This window comes from Dreissena polymorpha, chromosome 1, assembly GCF_020536995.1.
Source record: "Dreissena polymorpha isolate Duluth1 chromosome 1, UMN_Dpol_1.0, whole genome shotgun sequence".
NCBI lineage: Eukaryota > Metazoa > Mollusca > Bivalvia > Myida > Dreissenidae > Dreissena > Dreissena polymorpha.
This window is the reverse complement of record NC_068355.1, coordinates 210,279,056-210,299,324: the sequence shown is the minus strand read 5'-3', so window position 1 is coordinate 210,299,324 and position 20,269 is coordinate 210,279,056. Positions and strand designations below refer to the sequence as shown.

The 20,269-nt window shown below is 32.7% G+C and overlaps 2 protein-coding genes across 8 annotated transcripts in view; both read right to left on the bottom strand.

Annotated features, from left to right (window-relative positions):
* Nucleotides 1-20,269, bottom strand: part of LOC127864845 (latent-transforming growth factor beta-binding protein 2-like) — a 177,055-nt gene that overhangs the window by 53,530 nt on the left and 103,256 nt on the right. The window lies entirely within an intron of this gene.
* LOC127864844 (tenascin-X-like) lies at nucleotides 587-19,646 on the bottom strand. Of its 7 annotated transcripts, none has more exons than XM_052404734.1 (11): nucleotides 19,456-19,646; nucleotides 15,057-15,120; nucleotides 14,507-14,662; nucleotides 10,275-10,409; nucleotides 5,894-6,028; nucleotides 5,121-5,258; nucleotides 3,564-3,698; nucleotides 2,280-2,417; nucleotides 1,741-1,878; nucleotides 1,330-1,476; nucleotides 587-1,058 (listed from the first exon to the last, which is right to left on the bottom strand). In XM_052404734.1, the coding sequence occupies exons 1-11, from the start codon at nucleotides 19,456-19,458 to the stop codon at nucleotides 991-993; spliced, it is 1,257 nt and encodes a 418-aa protein (XP_052260694.1). In that variant the 5' UTR covers nucleotides 19,459-19,646; the 3' UTR covers nucleotides 587-990. The 7 variants fall into 7 exon arrangements, with proteins under 7 accessions (XP_052260694.1, XP_052260693.1, XP_052260695.1 ...); XM_052404733.1 differs by lacking the exon at nucleotides 19,456-19,646 and adding an exon at nucleotides 17,887-17,978; XM_052404735.1 differs by lacking the exons at nucleotides 10,275-10,409; nucleotides 19,456-19,646 and adding an exon at nucleotides 17,887-17,977.

The window sequence follows — 20,269 nt, the reverse complement described above, 5'->3', positions numbered from 1 at the left end:
TTTGCCATTCCAGACAATATAATTACCAGCTGGGCAACCCCCCCCCCCCCCCAACCATTTTTTTAGATTTAAAGAAAGCTAATCTTTTTTATAAAGATCGATGCTTAGTAGTCTCCCTTTGTAAAATTGCCTTTAATAGGGGGTTGTTGTTTTTTTCACTGTTTGAAACACTGAAATTTCATTCCCGGTTAATTCTCTATAAACCATCGGAAAGCATAAAATTAATATGCTTATTTATACAATATAGAAGCTGCATATCACTTTTTATGAAGATTGTGTCGGGAATGTAAGTATAATGAAGCTTTCAAGATACTAATGAAGGGACATATTTGGTCTCATTGTATTCTTAAAATGCCTATTGTTGATAAACTAATTGTATTAAATCAGCTCTTATCAAAACCATTAATATTGTTTATTCACATTTATGATATTTCGTGATGCTATGTATCTTTTGGATAAAAACAATTAATTCAATTGGTTTTCAGAAAACACACGTATGTGTATTTGTATCACATATCAAAAAACTACCCTTAATCAATTATGACAGCTGGGTGGTGAAGAGTTTGATATAGAACAAACAAAACAATGCCGGGAAAGTTCTTTTTCAATTTGTTACATGTTATATATAATCAAGAAGCTTTTGCATTTTATATTTGTAATTTGGCTTGATCATCAGAGGCAAATAAATGTTCTTTTTATAGTGAAATTCAGCGTGCACTCGTGGATTGTACTTTTTTATTTTATATTGTAGCAATAACATGTTATTTGTGTTGAAAGATATATAAAGATGTCCACCACGATTCATCTCTACCTTAATACAGTCCATTATTCTAAAACGAAAAAAAAATATCAAAGGAAGCATCATCGTGGGTTTTGTAAAACCAACACACTCACAAAGAACAAAAATCTGTAAATGGTAATCACACATATAACTACTCTTCCATGGGATCCGTCCACAGTTACTTGTTTTGCAAATGGCCTGGTTGTAGACTATAGATGTAAAGCTAGAGGCACGGACGCGATTACCACTATCCAGGTTGATGCTATGGAAACGGAACCTTTAACAATTTACAAAATTTAATGTGTTGATACATTCCTATAATTATAGATGCTACTTGTTGTATAGATTTTCTTTACTCTTTGAACAAATTCAGTGTAACGCAAGAACATGTACGAATGCTTGATGTATACAAATGTAAATGAAAACTTAATACACAAATGATTTCTTAGACAAATCCATTTATTATATATCATATTTGTACACGTTATGCATAATCGTTTGATTTGTAGACGAATAAAAAGCTAGAATTGTATTCATATAGTCATTACCTGTATTACCAGCCAAACAGGCAGTTTTAGCTGGGTTCAAGATGAACCCTGAATCACACGCACATTTGGCTGAAGTGCAGGTTCCGGCATTTGCTGTCTTGATACATTCGGTTGCAGCAGTGCATTTTCCTCCAAGTGCACCGTTGACTGAAGTAAAACACGTATTTGTAAATAATTATACGTTATACTCCGTAAATATCTGTTTAGTATAATGTCTTATATTTAAAAGAATAATTTTAATAATGATGTTTTTCAACATTGTAAATTTATAATCATCATAATTGTGTAAAAATCTATCTTTATCATTACAACACGCATGGTAAGTATCATGACAAACTTGTTTAGCGCATCAAGATATATAACATAAACATTTTAGGTAATAGTGTTGTTCGAGTTTTCACACGTGCTTACCTAAACAGGTGGTGTTTTCTGAGTTTGCCGTAAATCCAGAATCGCATTTGCATATCTTTTCTGTGCATGTACTTGCATTTGCAGTGTGGATACAAGCAGAACTGGCCACGCATGTCCCTTCCAAATAACCGGCAGCCGCTGGTCACGTAATTAAAACGAAATTATTCGTTTAAAGTGGTAGATCTTAATTTAAATTAAGAATAATTGTGGAATATATTATATACTAAATTAAACTTCAACACTGTTTTTTTTTCAATAACATTTTCAAAAACGCCGAATGACCACATAACATAATGGTTCTCCATTAGCTTTTTGTGTTCAGCTAAAATAAAGAGAAAACTCATAGCTGACCTGCTTACCGTAATTATTGGGATATGTTAGTGGAAACAACCAAGTTATTTTTTTAGCTTTATCCAATCATCTCTATTAACATCACGTATCTTGTGGTAAAACTATATCCATTAAATATAACCGTGGGTGCAGAGTAAACTCGATTAATTTTGGTATGTCAAAAACAACATAAGACATGAATTACAAACCTATACAAGCTGTGTTTCCGGTGTTAGCGATGTACCCTGTATTGCACTTGCATTTTGTCGACGTGCATGTCCCTGCATTGGATGTCATGGTACAGTCAGTGTTTGCGACGCATGTTCCCTCAAGGTAGCCGTTCGCGACTTTTAAAGAAATGAACTTAATTATACAGTGCTACGTTAAAGGGGCCTTTTCACAGATTTTGGCATCTTTTTTAACTTATTCATTAAATGCTCTATATTGATGAATGTAAACATTGGATCGTAAAAGCTCCAGTAAAAAATCAAGAAAACAAAATAAAAAAGGAAAAGAACATTGCCCGGAGCAGGTTTCGAACCAGTGACCCCTGGAGTCCTGAAGTATAAACGCTTTAGCCTACTGAGCTATTCCGCCGAGTACACATTCTTGACGAATTTTATACCTTATATAAGCAATCTTCGTAGTTTCACAAAATTTAACGACAAAAACAGAACTCTACAAATTATTCAATCGTTTCGCGTTGCAACGCTTTATAATTTTTAGGTTTTAAAATCGTCAAAAGATGCATATAATGGCTATATTAGAGCATGGTTAATGTTCAGTATTACTGTTTCCTCACAAATATCATAACTTAAACGAAAACGTACGAATCTGAAACAACTTTTTTCAATTTTGTCAATTTACCAAAGCGTGAAAAGATCCCTTTAAAAGCCGTACTAAAATAACTAAATACATCGCCCGTGAACTATCACACATGTTGTCTTTTTGCAGTCTGATAAATTTTCTTAATGCATGTATGTAATAATAAAACGTCTTAGCTATATCTTATAAATAGTTGTTTTTATAATAAATTATATATCTGTATTAAAAATAGTTGCAACATAAAATTGTCGCATTTTTTTTTCGGAAGAGTGCGAATATTCATGACACGCGAACTTATAAAGGTGGACAGGTTTTGAATATCTACGAATAATTTGAGTTCTGAATAAAATCTACACCAATAATGTGTACACATGTTTCAGTAGTGTTTTCTGTTAGAGGTACTTAACACTCGCAAGTGTAGTTTGTGCAACATAAACATTGGTAATTACAGTATAGTCGATTAACCATATAGAGCGATTAACCATATCCCCTTAAGAGCATTGTCGGCTGTCAAAAACTTATACAAAAATACAAAGTAAGTGTGCGTTATTTGAAATCAATTTACACTGATTCAATACGAATTTGCTGTTGATTGCGTGATAGAGTTAATCAAAAAAATTATAAAAGCATTCAAAATAAACCATAATATTATAAGATAGGACACCTACCTATGCAAGCTGTTCCAGCTGTATTTGCAGTATAGGCGGGTTTACACGCGCACTTGGTGGCCGTGCAAGCATCAGCGTTTGCAGTCCCCGTGCATTCGGCGGCGCTAGCACATGTTCCTCCCAACGCAACAACAGCTGCATTTTGAAAGACAGATATTTATCGCATTAAGTGCTTAACTATCTGTTGAACTGTAGTGCTGTGTGGTCGAAGTATCTCCAGCATACATAAATGCAATCAAGACGGGTATATCATATACGAAATAAAATCTGAACATGTATCAGATTCGATTATTTTAATGTGCGTAAATTTAAGATGAAAACACTCACGAACATAATGTACAAATCTTTAAAAAGAAGTCAATGAATATACATTTTCCCGAATTTTTTGTAGGGACAAAACTCAAAGGTGGTATGGTGGCACTGATGTGAAATTATCTTGTATTTTTATGACGTAACAACGAATTAGAAACTCGTTCTTACGTCTTAGTTACTCGTTTTATCGATTTATTTATGTCTCAACAAAAACTCATTTCAACGACAAAGCCACTCGGTCCCGCGACTTTGTAGCACATGCTAAAGACTAAAGTAGCCTTGACACCTAACTCTTGAGGAAACGATGTTCAAAAAAAGAATATTCATGTGACGCAAAGTTATAAAAGTAAAAAAAATCTATATAATTTGAGTGCTGAATAAAATCCACACCAATAATTTGCAAATATGTTTCAGTAGCTTTTGCTATTTGAGTGGCTTAACACTCGCAAGTTGTGTGTGTACTAACATAAGCTCCAGTACAGTCACTAGTTATGTTCAGAGCATGTCACCTTATGAGCACTTGCGGCTGTTTAAAAAAAAAAATTATTTGATAACAAAAAATATTTCGTATTACAAATATCGTTATTAAGAATTCAGTGAAAATGTGTTGTTCAACATATTGTAATTAAATACATACTTTCTTAACCATTGTGATAATTCATATAACAATTGTTGTACAAGATATTATTATTTCCATTCGATTATTTACATGAGGTTCTAACATTTTTGCGGTACATTGGTTCAGATGAGAAACTAGCTTGTTTTTAGTTCGAAACAACGACTTAGTAGCTCGTTTCCTCGGATATAAATTGTGGCTACAATCGTTTGTCAAAAAGTAAAGTTTTCATGTGAAATAAGGCTTCAACCTGTAAAAATTGAGTATATATCTATGGGTATTTAAATAATATGCTTTCATTCATATTTCACACAAGCTCAAAAGCACTTTTGTACTGAAAAAAAAACGTTATACGACAACAAACGTAAAATAAGAATGGACATACTAAAAATGTGCTCGAGCGTACAATGTCAAATATATATCGCACAAACGTTTGTCGTGACTTTAATAAAAAAATATACGATAGAAGAGCGTTTAAAACACGTTTATTTTTAAGTTAAATGCAAACTCATTTACAAAATAGTCAAACAAGAAAGTGACAGAATGCTCATGGTGATGATTGTGCTATTGTGGAAGACATACGATTAGTTTTGGTATGTCAAAAACAACATAAGACATGAATTACAAACCTATACAAGTTGTGTTTCCGGTGTTAGCGATGTACCCTGTATTGCACTTGCATTTTGTCGACGTGCATGTCCCTGCATTGGTTGTCATGTTACAGTCAGTGTTTGCGAAGCATGTTCCCTCAAGGTAGCCGTTCGCGACTTTTAAAGAATCGAACTTAATTTTACAGTGCTACGTTAAAAGCCGTACTAAAATAACTAAATACATCGCCCGTGAACTGTCACACGTGTTGTCTTTTTGCAATCTGATAAATTTTCTAAATGCATGTATGTAATAATAAAACGTCTTAGCTATATCTTATAAATAGTTGGTTTTATCACAAATTATATATCTGTTTTAAAAATAGTTGCAACATAAAATTGTCGCAATGTTTTTTCGGAAGAGTGCGAATATTCATGACACGCGAACTTATAAAGGTGGACAGGTTTTGAATATCTACGAATAATTTGAGTTCTGAATAAAATCTACACCAATAATGTGTAAACATGTTTCAGTAGTGTTTTCTGTTAGAGGTACTTAGCACTCGCAAGTGTAGTTTGTGCAACATAAACATTGGTAATTACAGTATAGTCATGAGCGATTAACCATATCCCCTTAAGAGCACTGTCGGCTGTCAAAAACTTATACAAAAATACAAAGTAAGTGTGCGTTATTTGAAATCAATTTACTCTGATTCAATATGTGTTTGCTGTTGATTGCGTGATAGAGTTAATTAAAAAAAAGATTTATACAAGCATTCAAAATAAACCATAATATTATAAGATAGGACACCTACCTGTGCAAGCTGTTCCAGCGGTGTTTGCAGTATAGGCGGGTTTACACGCGCATTTGGTGGCCGTGCAAGCATCAGCGTTTGCAGTCCCCGTGCATTCGGCGGCGCTAGCACATGTTCCTCCCAACGCAACAACAGCTGCATTTTGAAAGACAGATATTTATCGCATTAAGTGCTTAACTATCTGTTGAACTGTAGTGCTGTGTGGTCGAAATATCTCGAGCATACATAAATGCAATCAAGACGGGTATATCATATACAAAATTAAATCTGAACATGTATCAGATTCGAATATTTTAATGTGCGTAAATTTAAGATGAAAACACTCACGAACATAATGTACAAATCTTAAAAAAGAAGTCAATGAATATACATTTTTCCGAATTTTTCGTATACCTTGTATTTTTATGAAGTAACAACGAATTAGAAACTCGTTCTTACGTCTTAGTTACTCGTTTTACCGATTTATTTATGTCTCAACAAAAACTCATTTCAACGACATAGCCACTCGGTCCCGCGACTTTGCAACACATGCCAAAGACTAAAGTAGCCTTGACACCTAACTCTTGAGGAAACGATGTTCTAAAAAAAGAATATTCGTGTGACGCAAAGTTATAAAAGTATAAAAAAAAATCTATATAATTTGAGTGCTGAATAAAATCCACACCAATAATTTGAAAATATGTTTCAGTAGCTTTTGCTATTTGTGTGGCTTAACATTCGCAAGTTGTGTGTGTACTAAGATAAGCTCCAGTACAGTCACTAGTAATGTTCAGAGCATGTCATCTTATGAAAACATGCGGCTGTTTAAAAAATAATATTATTTGATAACAAACAATGTTTCGTATAACAAATATCGTTATTAAGAATTCAGTGAAAATGTGTTGTTCAACATATTGTAATTAAATACATACTTTCTTAAACAGTGAGATAATTCATATAGCAATTGTTGTATAAGATATTATTATTTCCATTCGATTATTTACATGAGGTTCTAACAATCTTTGCGGTACATTGGTTCAGATGAGAAACTAGCTTGTTTTTAGCTCGAAACAACGACTTAGTAGCTCGTTTCCTCGGAGATAAATTGTGGTTACAATCGCTTTTCAAAAAGTAAAGTTTTTTATGTGAAATAAGGCTTCAACCTGTAAAAATTGAGTATATACCTATGGGTATTTAAATAATATGCTTTCATTCATATTTCACACAAGCTCAAAAGCACTTTTGTACTGAAAAAAAACAACGTTATACGACAACAAACATAAAATAAGAATTGACATACTAAAAATGTACTCGAGCGTACAATGTCAAATATATATCGCACAAACGTTCGTCGTGACTTTTATAAAAATATACGATAGAAGAGCGTTTAAAACACGTTTATTTTTAAGTTAAATGCAAACTCATTTACAAAATAGTCAAACAAGATAGTGACAGAATGCTCATGGTGATGATTGTGCTCTTGTGGAAGACATACTGTAATTATTAGCAAATGCAACGAAAATATAAGAGTGTTTTGGCGCAGATGGATTAGTGGGATATTTTTTAAAAGATTATATTATAATAAATGTGTTTTAAGACTACATATTATACTAACGTATTCATCAAGATACGTTCTACATTGTACAAGAACATATAGCTGGTTTGCTGCTTTTTTATTTGCTAATTGTGTCAATACTTTTACAATGTCATTTTAATCGGCATCTGAATAAATATACCATCAACGGAACCGTTATAACCAGGAACAGACGCATTCGATGTGATACTGACATTATCGATATGTATGTAAGATATCGGTTTACTGTGGTATTATTTTTATTGGTTTGCGACGCATGTTCCCTCAAGGTAGCCGTTCGCGACTTTTAAAGAATCGAACTTAATTTTACAGTGCTACGTTAAAAGCCGTACTAAAATAACTAAATACATCGCCCGTGAACTATCACACATGTTGTCTTTTTGCAGTCTGATAAATTTTCTTAATGCATGTATGTAATAGTAAAACGTCTTAGCTATATCTTAAAAATAGTTGTTTTTATCACAAATTATAGACAATCCCAGAATCGATAATATGGGCGCCGCCATATTGGCTATTACGTAACCCGCGATTGAAAACGGTACTGAAGAATTTGACAGATTACAACGTTATCATAGTGTACACCCGCTTTATTCTAATAAACAGTACTTTATGACTTCGCACAGTAGGATTGAAAACAAGTGAAACATGAAACCAAGTGTCGATATGTATCACATCGTAAATCAATATAATTTAAATAAAAAATATACACGATAGATGCATAAAATATGTGTCTCTGCAACAATATTCAGTGACAACACGTAATGTTTAAGGCCGAGTTGGCATTTTTAAGCATACCTTTCAGTAATGCATTTGTATAAAATTTAATTATTTCTTTATGGAATAAAAATTTTCAAGCATAATTGTAAAGGTATAGAAATATCTAAAGTCTGAAGTAAACGTTGTGATTTTAGCGTAAATAGTGCCGGAGATATTAACAAAGATCTGTCAATATATAAAGATTGGAAACATCCATTCAGACCAATTTTTTTATATAGATCTTTGATATTAATTAGATAGATTTAAGGTCGATGTAGAAAATTATATTGATATCTGCCTTTTTTTCAGCCTATATTATTTCTTATTAAATGTCGTACTTTCTATACTTTCCGGAGATATTCATTAAGAAACGTTGTAAGATTAAAGACTGAGGACGACTTCTTTTATTGAATAATACATATTTTTGTTTGTCTAAACAGTTACCATTTCGCTATTAATATTTCCCTTGTAAGTGTCATTTTAAAGGTAATATACAAATCTATAGCCGAAATGAAGTTTGTGATTCTAAAATTGTTCCGTAAATCTTTATTATCGAAACTCTGTAAGCTTTCAGGTAGAGAAAAAAAAAATTATGTATTTAGTTTAGTCTAAAACTAAAGTGGTTTTAGAAATCTTTTATTTAAAAATCGCTCTCAAGCTAATACAAAAATGTCTAGCCGGAAATGAATTTTGTGATTAAAATGAACAAGTATCGGAGTTATTCGCTTGCAAAACTGTGTAAGATGTCAGGATATGTCATACTTTTTTATTAAAAAGGACATATCAGCTTTTGTCTACAACTTTCTTATATTATTATTTAAATTACGTTTTACATGTTGCCTGAAATATGATTAAATTTTTTAATAACATCTTAATTCACGATTGAAATGTTCAACATGATAAAAAATGAGCCTTAAATAAACTTAAATAGTTCCAATTGTGTTCTCTAGATTTCCTAATCGTATGTCTTTATTAAATTTTCGTAAAACGGTCTAAATTTACGCTTAAAAAATAAAAACACGAACAAAATAAGTGAGTTATTTTTCTTTAATTACGGATTATTAATGACAGCAACATACATCTCTTAAAAAAAACATCAGCGATAAAGGCGCGAACGAATTCGCTAAATGGGAGGCGATGTTCCAAGTGTGGATTAAAAGCGTTTATGGGTTTGCCCGTGACACCACATGTCTGCACATGTGTAGATACCGAAATTAAGATCAGATATCACGCGTCACCTTTAAATAACATGTTAAATGACAATCAAGACCTATTCATGCCAGGGACCTACACGAATAGGTCCATGTCCATGCTGTGTTTTATTACTCTTAAACGAATGCAGATGAACCTTATTTCTACTAATTATGTAATTTTTTTTTTTTTTAAATAACACGAACTATTATGTGGTTGTCAGATCGATAACAGAAACTCTTTAAATCCTCAAATATATTTGATAAAACCGTTTCGCTGCCTTGTTTTGCGTAGGGACCTATACACACATATATATATGTCCATGTTTATTTCTTCAGTACCTTTTTGGTGGCGCGCGAGAGTATTCAGGGGCGGGTAATCCAGGGAGGTATCGATTTCTGGGATTGTCTATATATCTGTATTAAAAATAGTTGCAACATAAAATTGTCGCATAATTTTTTTTCGGAAGAGTGCGAATATTCATGACACACGAACTTATAAAGGTGGACAGGTTTTGAATATCTACGAATAATTTGAGTTCTGAATAAAATCTACACCAATAATGTGTAAACATGTTTCAGTAGTGTTTTCTGTTAGAGGTACTTAACACTCGCAAGGGTATTTTGTGCAACATAAACATTGGTAATTACAGTATAGTCATGAGCGATTAACCATATCCCCTTAAGAGCATTGTCGGCTGTCAAAAACTTAAACAAAAATACAAAGTAAGTGTGCGTTATTTGAAATCAATTTACTCTGATTCAATACGACTTTGCTGTAAATTGCGTGATAGAGTTAATCAAAAAAAGATTCATACAAGCATTCAAAATAAACCATACTATTATAAGATAGGACTTTTACCTATGCAAGCTGGTCCAGCGGTGTTTGCAGTATAGGCGGGTTTACACGTGCACTTGGTGGCCGTGCATGCATCAGCGTTTGCAGTCCCCGTGCATTCGGCGGCGCTAGCACATGTTCCTCCCAACGCAACAACAGCTGCATTTTGAAAGACAGATATGTATCGCGTTAAGTGCTTAACTATCTGTTGAACAGAACAGAACAGAACAGAACAGAATAGTTTATTTTTGACTTAAGCATGTGAAGCTCATCGTCATTAACATACATATAAATAACAGCATGCGTTGAAGTACACACAAAAACACACATCATTTTAAAGAATAAATAATCTAAATAAACACGAAATAAACATAGTTCGTGAACATATTTCGTGAGAATGGTACATGGATGGGTTTAATACACAGTGGTCACACAATTTTATGCATATAGGTTTACAAATATAGGTATAATTACATATTTCTGACCTTATTTTTTTGTAAAAATGTATTTGTATTTAACACTACATATATATGACATTTTCTCTTATTTTAAAGCATGTTAAACAATACATGGCTAGCTTTCTTAATACAGTTTTGTTTGAGCTATTAAGTAGTTTAATAAACTTGAACATATTTGGCCGGATTCTATAATAGTTCGGAATTAATGCATTCCTAACATCATTATAATAAGGACATTTAAGAACAAAGTGAAATTCATCCTCGATGTCATTAAGGTTACATAATATACATTTGCGTTGATCTCTGTCAATATTCTGGTGTCTGCCCGTTTCTATGAATAATTTGTGAGAGGACAAACGTAATTTTGCAATAATGTTCCTATGTTTTTTGTTGACAACAATATCAAGATACGATGATCTTTCAAAAACCGGTTTGAGTTCCTTATATAGGATCATTGAGCTACACGACGTCACACTGACATCCCAGTTGGTAATATACTGGTCTCGTAATCTGTTTTTGAATAACGGGATAAAGTGATCATTGTTAACAGATTCGGGGAATAGCCATACATCGGTGAAACCGGTTTGGTTAAGAATGTCCCGTATTTTCGATGACCAATTGTTAGCATTATTTTTACGTTCAATTTCTAATCTTTGTAAAACTACAACTTGTTTAAGAATACAATTTCCCTGTTTCACAGTATGTAATTTCAAAAAATATTTAACCATCCTGACATATCTGTCGATATGCAAGGGAAATCGACCAACTTCGGCATATAGCGATAGTGAATTTGTTGACATTTTTACGTTCAATAGTCTTTTACAAAATTTACGATGAACGCGTTCAATATTTTCCGCTTTGATGGATCCCCAAACTTCGCAGTTATAGTTTAAAATGGATGAAACATATGCGTCAAATAAATTAAACATGATATTTATGGGTACGTTCATATCTTTCGTTAGGTTGAACAAAGAATGCATCGCTTTTAATGCTTTGCCATAAAGTGTATTTGTTGCGGGCACGAACGATCCGCCACTTGACATCACAATTCCAAGGTAATTAAAATTATTCACAATTTCTAGTTCTTGACCTTTATAAGTCCATTTGAATGCTTTACTGATTGAACCCCCTTTTCGGAATACCATGACCTTTGTTTTTTCAATGTTAACTGTTAAATTCCATTTATCGCAGTAGGCTTCTAAATTGTATAATGACTCTTGAAGACCCTCTTGTGTTTCAGAAAATAAAACCGCGTCGTCTGCGAATAATAAGAGATAGATAGATATTTGTTCTAATGTCATGCCGGCGTTTATTCCATTCTGCAGACTTAATTCGATGTCATTAATAAAGAGTGAAAACAATATGGGCGAGGTTATCTCCCCCTGAAATAGACCAACGTTACTATTGAATATGTCTGACAGTGAACCCATGTGTTTAACCTGTAATTTGACTTCATTGTACATGGATCGAATAAGGGTCAAGAGTTTACCGTCGATGCCCATATTAATCATTTTACTCCATAATTGACCGCGATTGATGACGTCATATGCTTTCCGGTAGTCAATATAGCAACAAAATAGTTTTTCTTTATTCTGCAACTGTCTTTCTATGAGGGCATTAAGAATAAATATTGCATCTACTGTGCTACAGTTTGGTTTAAAGCCGAATTGCGCATCCGTTAAAATGTCATTAGTTTCCGCCCATTGTTTAAGACGTTCATTAAGTATACTTGTAAACAGTTTGGCAAAACAACTAATTAACGTAATTCCCCGATAGTTATTTGGGTCTGTAATGTCGCCACGTTTATGTATTGGTATGATAACTCCGGACGCCCAGCTGCGTGGAAAACACTTTTTATCCATTATGTAATTAAATAATATTTCAAGCGGCTTTGAAATCACATGTATTGTTTCAGTAAAATATTCATATATTATATTGTCCTGCGCATGCGCTTTATTGTGTTTCAATCGTTTTGTTGCCTTTATTATTTCTTCTATCGATATGGGGTTATCTAATTCGGGGTACGACGGGTGTGTGTTTTGCCTATTGTCAAATTCATTTAAGAAAGTTTCGGCGTCAAAAGAATTTTGATTTACACTGCTTTCGTCGGCTAATTTACTGAAATAATCCCTAAATTCGCTTAACGGTATCGTGTCTGAGATTTGTGATGAAGGTTTTCGCTTGAACAGTTTCCAAAATTCACGAGGTGATTTCCGTCTCATATTATTCATTCGCTTGCTTTGGTCACTGTTATATTTTAATTTTGTTTTCCTACATGCATACTTGTAATCCTTCTTCATAGAAATCATTTGTTCTCGCGTACGTTCATTTTTATTTAGATTGTACTCGTATAAAGCTCTTGTTAGCTGAGATTGTTTGTTTTTACACTCTGTTGAACTGTAGTGCTGTGTGGTCGAATTATCTCGAGCATACATAAATGCAATCAAGACGGGTATATTATATACGAAATTAAATCTGAACATGTATCAGATTCGAATATTTTAATGTGCGTAAATTTATGATGAAAACACTCACGAACATAATGTAAAAATCTTAAAATAGAAGTCAATGAATATACATTTTTCAGAATTTTTCGTAGGAAAAAAAACTCAAAGGTGGTATGGTGGCACTGATGTGAAATTACCTTGTATTTTTATGAAGTAACAACGAATTAGAAACTCGTTTTTACGTCTTAGTTACTCGTTTTATCGATTTATTTATGTCTCAACAAAAAGTCATTTCAACGACAAAGCCACTCGGTCCCGCGACTTTGCAACACATGCCAAAGACTAAAGAAGCCTTGACACATAACTCTTGAGGAAACTATGTTCTAAAAAAGAATATTCCTGTGACGCAAAGTTATTAAATATTTAAAAAAATCTATATAATTTGAGTGCTGAATAAAATCCACACCAATAATTTGCAAATATGTTTCAGTAGCTTTTGCTATTTGAGTGGCTTAACACTCGCAAGTTGTGTGTGTACTAACATAAGCTCCAGTACAGTCACTAGTTATGTTCAGAGCATGTCACCTTATGAGCACATGCGGCTGTTTAAAAATAATATTATTTGATAACAAGCAATGTTTCGTATAACAAATATCGTTATTAAGAATTCTGTGCAAATGTGTTGTTCAACATATTGTAATTAAATACATACTTTCTTAATCATTGTGATAATTCATATAACAATTGTTGTAGAAGATATTATTATTTCCATTCGATTATTTACATGAGGTTGTAATCTTTGCGGTACATTGGTTCAGATGAGAAACTAGCTTGTTTTTAGTTCGAAACAACGACTTAGTAGCTCGTTTCCTCGGATATAAATTGTGGTTACAATCGTTTGTCAAAAAGTAAAGTTTTCATGTGAAATAAGGCTTCAACCTGTAAAAATTGAGTATATACCTACGGGTATTTAAATAATATGCTTTTATTCATATTTCACACAAACTCAAAAGCACTTTTGTACTGAAAAAAACGTTATACGACAACAACGTAAAATAAGAATTGACATACTAAAAATGTGCTCGAGCGTACAATGTCAAATATATATCGCACAAACGTTTGTCGTGACTTTAATAAAAAATATACGATAGAAGAGCGTTTAAAACACGTTTATTTTTAAGTTAAATGCAAACTCATTTACAAAATAGTCAAACAAGATAGTGACCGTTATAACCAGGAACAGACGCATTCGATGTGATACTGACATTAACGATATGTTTGTGAGATATCGGTTTACTGTGGTATTATTTTTATTGGTGGTCAACAATAAAACATTATAAAGAGTATTAACCTATACAAGCCGTGTTGCCAGTGTTTGCTAAGAACCCTGTCTTACACTTGCATTTATCCACTACCGTGTCATTGTCCGTATCAATGCACTTTTCCGCATTGGTGGTCAATGTGCAATCTGCATCAGCTGTACACGACCCTTCCAATGCCGCTGCGTCTAGAATATAACAAGTTAATGGCTGATAAAAATATGATGATAAAAATATGAACGTTGATTTTAATCAATATGAGTTGTGCAACACGGATCGGTCATTATTGGTTAATAACATTCGACACACGCGTATACTTCAACACTAATGTAAGAATTACAATTCATTTATCATATGTTACCTTTAATGGTGTATATATACATATGAGTTATTTCTCGTCTAAATTATAACACAAGCACAAGATTGATATTTTCAATATTGAAATTATATAAACATGGACCAGTGAACATCACTTGATTATAATACTGACTTATGTATCTATAAAAGATGCTAGTTGAAATTTCTCAAAAGTAAATTATTATTTGTACAGGGTCAATTGACAAGTTGTGCTCGTTTTCGTACCTGAACATGCGGATCCCACAAGGCCCAAGACCAGAATTATAGTGTAGATATATCTTATGGATGACTGCAAAATGCAAGTGTATGTCATTTATATATGTTTGTTAGGTACTCAACCGAGAATGCGATATTAAAGCAATGGACTCAAGTCATCATATATTGACAATTTCTCGTTTTCTCGTTTTCATTGACAAATAGCCTAAAAACAACTAACAGTTACACCACATGATTATCAGGCGTTATTTCTGATAAAAACCTTGAATGAAAAACCGCTTTTAGACAAATTTACTTCTTAATCGTATAATTTGTCAAGTACATATATATAATTTTATCACAAATCACAAATAGATACACGTATTTACTTTTTGTATTGTAAATACAATGAAAAAACAAGTCTGCATGTAGTATAACACACTAGTTTTTGAAACATGTATATTTTTTCCGGAAATACATGTTCGCATTCTTTCCCTTGACCGTTCCAAGGCGGTGACCTAACTCTAATAATGAGTGTACGTCTAATGTTGGAGTGTATGTCTTGTCGTGTTGTGTATTTGCATTGGCCATATGCCGTAAATAAAATACTAGAAGATAAAATTTTCGTTTAGGATAATGTTTCCTTATTTCTATATATCTAATATATTTATCTAGATCATCAACATGTGAAAATAATATGTGTACTCAACTTGTTATATGTTACTCGTTATAATTTAAAAAAGCGCATTGCGTTCAACATATCAAACAACCTTGCTTTTTGACACATTTCCTGTTGACCTCACTCGCCATTTGAAATGGGATCATTGACATTTTACTTCCTTATATATTGCCAAAAATGTTAACATGAATAAAACTTCATTTTTTTAAATAACACATCAACATAATTACCGTAGTCTAAGTTAGAAGAAGTGTATATATACAAGCAAAGCTGATGATTCTTTAAATAAATACATTTAACCGCAAGTTACCAGGCTGCGTTGTAAACGCCTGTTGTCGTCTTATGTGTAATAATTTATTACATCTGTCAAAGTCTTTTAGAATTGTTAAAATATGCATACGCATTGAGCAGGCTGATTACAATTTCCATAATTGCCAGTGTAAAAAAATAAATACAAAGCTTACTCTACATGAGGCAACTATTGACCTGTTGATATTATCTCTCGCAATTTAACATCATAAATCAAGTTTAACAACATGCCTTTCGATCAAAACACTTCTTGAATGTAAACTTACAGTCTATTTTTCATTTGTTTAATTGCTTAAACGTACGATTGTGATAGAATTACTAAATTGTGTGTATACATTCGAGTTTAATAATTTGACACTATAATCATGTGCTTTTTTATTGAACCCATGACCGAAAGTATATTTTAACCCGCGAGCATCTTTCTATCTTAACATCACGAGCATTAAATTATACGTAAATGTTCGTGCGCGAGCTCTCACTTTTTATATAAACGATCAACTATCGTGTGATTATAATTGTCAAGTGCACACTATTATGAACAGAACAGATATCAGGTAAGGTACGGAATGCACCCAATGAAGCAATTAACGTCAAAAGCGGTACACATAAGTGTTATACAAGTTTAAAACTTCACGTAATTTTCTTCAAAACATGTAATCCACACGCGTAATATGATTTCACGTGTCATTTTTTATTACAAATAAAAACAACGATCTGTTTGGAAGGAAAAAAAGAAAGCTGCTAGTTGATTTCGACGATGTCTTGCCTAATTGATTACATAATTATTATCGTGCTGATTGTGTATACAGACACCTTTCATCAAAGCAAGCTAATTAATTTAAAGCATATACATTATGGACGGAATGTTTGTACCGGTGCTTCAAATAAACCGTCAGCAACAAAATGTCCATGAATTTCGTTTGGCGGTTATTAATTTCTCTACTATTGTCGATTGTTATTTTAGACGCACCGACGGCGTGACTATATCTTAACAACGAATTGCTCGCGACAATAATATTGAGATTGGATTGCAGGAACGCCATCCGTCAATAAAACCTACTGCTCAGCCAATTTGATACCGAATTATTAAAATGGCATGATGATTTTGCTTATAAGTATGTGTCAGTATTTAACAAACAAACTAAGAATTTAAATAGCCGAAATATTTACTATTGTCTGTAGTAGTGCAAAATTGCACACCCCCAAACACAAAAATGTATATTTGCCATTGCTGTTTCCACCGGTAAAATGGCCTTGTATCTGGGGTTTTTGCTAGAATGTCGTGTCAATCAACTGACTAAATTTAAATGAACAGTTCTACGATTTGTGTTCGTCGCATTGAATCAATAACGCAACATATAGATGTCATGCTCTAGGACCGGACCGATAACCAAAACATGTAATGCGTACGCAAACAAACATACGGATGCGTTCTTGTTGAAAAGGGATTTTCTCAATCATCAATTGCATTATGTTCGTTAGTGTTTTCTGCTTATAGGCATCAAACACATATAACACTGTGTAGAGTGGCAATTTAATGCATTCTTACGGATTATGTAAAAATATAACAAACACATTTAAAGGGACCCATTCAACCTCTATTGTGATCATGCTGTGCAAATGACAGATGATCAAGTGACGGTTGAAATACATAAGTGTACAAATACAAAGATGAATATGAAGGTCACCAAGCATTTACATTATTTTGTGCGCACATTTTTTGTTTCAAAATATCTCTTTTACGTACGTATTTATTTGTTTACATACAATTAACAAATCCCTGCATATATCACATATATGGCAAACAAAAAGTACAAAATATTAATGAAAACACGTTCATAAATAAATAAATAATAATGTCAATTTATTTACGATTTTGGCACAGTACATCACAATTAAAGTCCCCACACTGGGTATGCATGTTCCTGCACATTGTCTACCAGCAGTCGCCTTTATATAAAGCGAATAGTATCGATCGTCATGTTTTAGCTTATTACATCACCATAACAATATGAACACCTTATGCATGCATACTTAAATAAAACACGAAAACCCGCTGTCTGTATAGGCCTTTAGTTATCAGACACACCGTCAAAAAAGAAGGCCATGGATTCCGAATGGCTAGATAGCATGTCAATCAAATCAGTAAAATAGTTTGATAGATCCAATCAGCCTCATAGTTTGATAACATTGATTGATCCCTAAGAAGGCAGATTTAGTCTAATGTTCTTAAGTCATCACATTAAGCAAATAATAATGTCACTTCGAAGAGATAACCTATTGGCTCCACGGAACGATGAATATCTTTGGTACACAGGTAAATTGATTTTAACCTAAAATACGGAAATAATAAATAAAAGCAATATTTTCCTTCAAGTTGTATGCACCGACAATAACTTTCATGTGCGGCATTAAAAGATAAAATTAATGTTTGGAGAGCGAAATTAATCTGTTTTGTTTAGCCTAAGCAGAACTTGATGATTGAGATGTGGCTTAAACTTGTATCGACGTTTCGATTTAATTAAATCTGAGATAAAAATGATGCAAGGTTTTGTACCAAAATACGTTAATCATGTCCGTCTATTGAATCTTTATTACTTGACATTTTAATTCCATAAGTCTATAATGATTACACTGATTGGACCAACGCGAAGTTTGAAAGACTAAATGGGTACAATAAGTATGTAAACATTAAAAACAAGCCATTAAATTTCGTTCAATGTCCTTACCTTGATTTAACTTGCATAAACTTGATTTTTGTTATCTTCGCGTGAATTTTGGAAATTGCTAATTTTCAATTTACATAAATTAATTGTCTATAGTTGTTAATAACAATAACGGCTGGTCCAAATTAATAACGAAAATTCCACCACCATTATTTGAATATGTTGGTTATCCTTCAAATAAAACAGACAGCGTGAAAACTTAACTTTTTTAAGCGACCACAAAATATAATATTAAAGCATGTTTAAACTAAAACATATAATACTTAGTCTTTAAGGTTTCTTCGTATCTTTAAAGATTTTGCAATATTTTAACACCTATAAAACGTTCTGCTTTCCCTCTTAAACCCTGCATTCTTATATGGCATTCCACCCATGTAACAGTTTTGCTAATATTGCGATGAACATGCTGCATGTGCAAGTTTACTCGCAAATGCAAATATGAAACTAAAACTTAAACGAGATTCGTTTATAAACGAAAAAAAAACAATATGATGTAACACTCTTGAAAAGTACAGCTAACATCAACGTATGTTGTTATTTAAAGAATATATAATATTTTTATAATGTTATCGGTTCATTGACAGAATGCTTATTCGAAAGTGTAAGTTAGGCATGATTTTTCCGACTGTTTTAACACAGACGAAATGCTGACAAAGTATCGCAATTCTTAATAAATAACAATATGATGAAATAATAATGACAAAAACTGTATTACCATTGTGTTCAACAAATGCTAATGAATTCCAGTCCGCCAGTCAGGAGAAACCTCACTTATAATGAATCTGTAAGTAGTTTAGTTACAACCAGTCTTATATAGAACAACACATCTAGACTCTATTTTTTATCTTAAAGTTGTTTGCTGATGTCAATGATATATTGAAAGATGTTCACATTTATTTTACTGAACGTACCATCGCGATGTATTCCATGCCATATCAGCAAACATCCAAAACAAAGCACCAAGTCTCATATGGCATCTTCGCTAAGTGTTATAAATTAAGTCAATATTTAAATGCCTTCAACCTCAACATGAAAACAAATGTGTCTTACTATATCAAAATTCAAAAACAAAATAGATTGTTTAAATGACGACAACGGAAAAGTTTCCGTGAATATTTATTTTATATTGTAATGTTTTATTTGACATGTTTCAATGTAAATCTGAAAGTTTCAATGGCTCAACATCAACTCGTCAAGTGAGTAAACTGCAATCGTAACTTGCAAGAAAAAATGGTATACTTGAATGGCGAACAAAATAAATAAAACAGGAAAAAATGGACCTTTTATCAGGTCGCTCTTGTAAATAACGTGGATTTAAAGTTAGTCCCGGTCAACTGGTTTGCACTTACATGGGTGAATTGATACGCATTTCTTATTTTCAGACTCGTCACACACAAAACGGTTCAATCTGTAATGGTTAAATAGATATGGGCATTTTGACGATCGAAATGCAGCAGTTATTCGCTTTGTGTTATTTGATAACAACTTATCTTGGAAATGAAACGGCGAACACTTGAGGCATTTTTAAA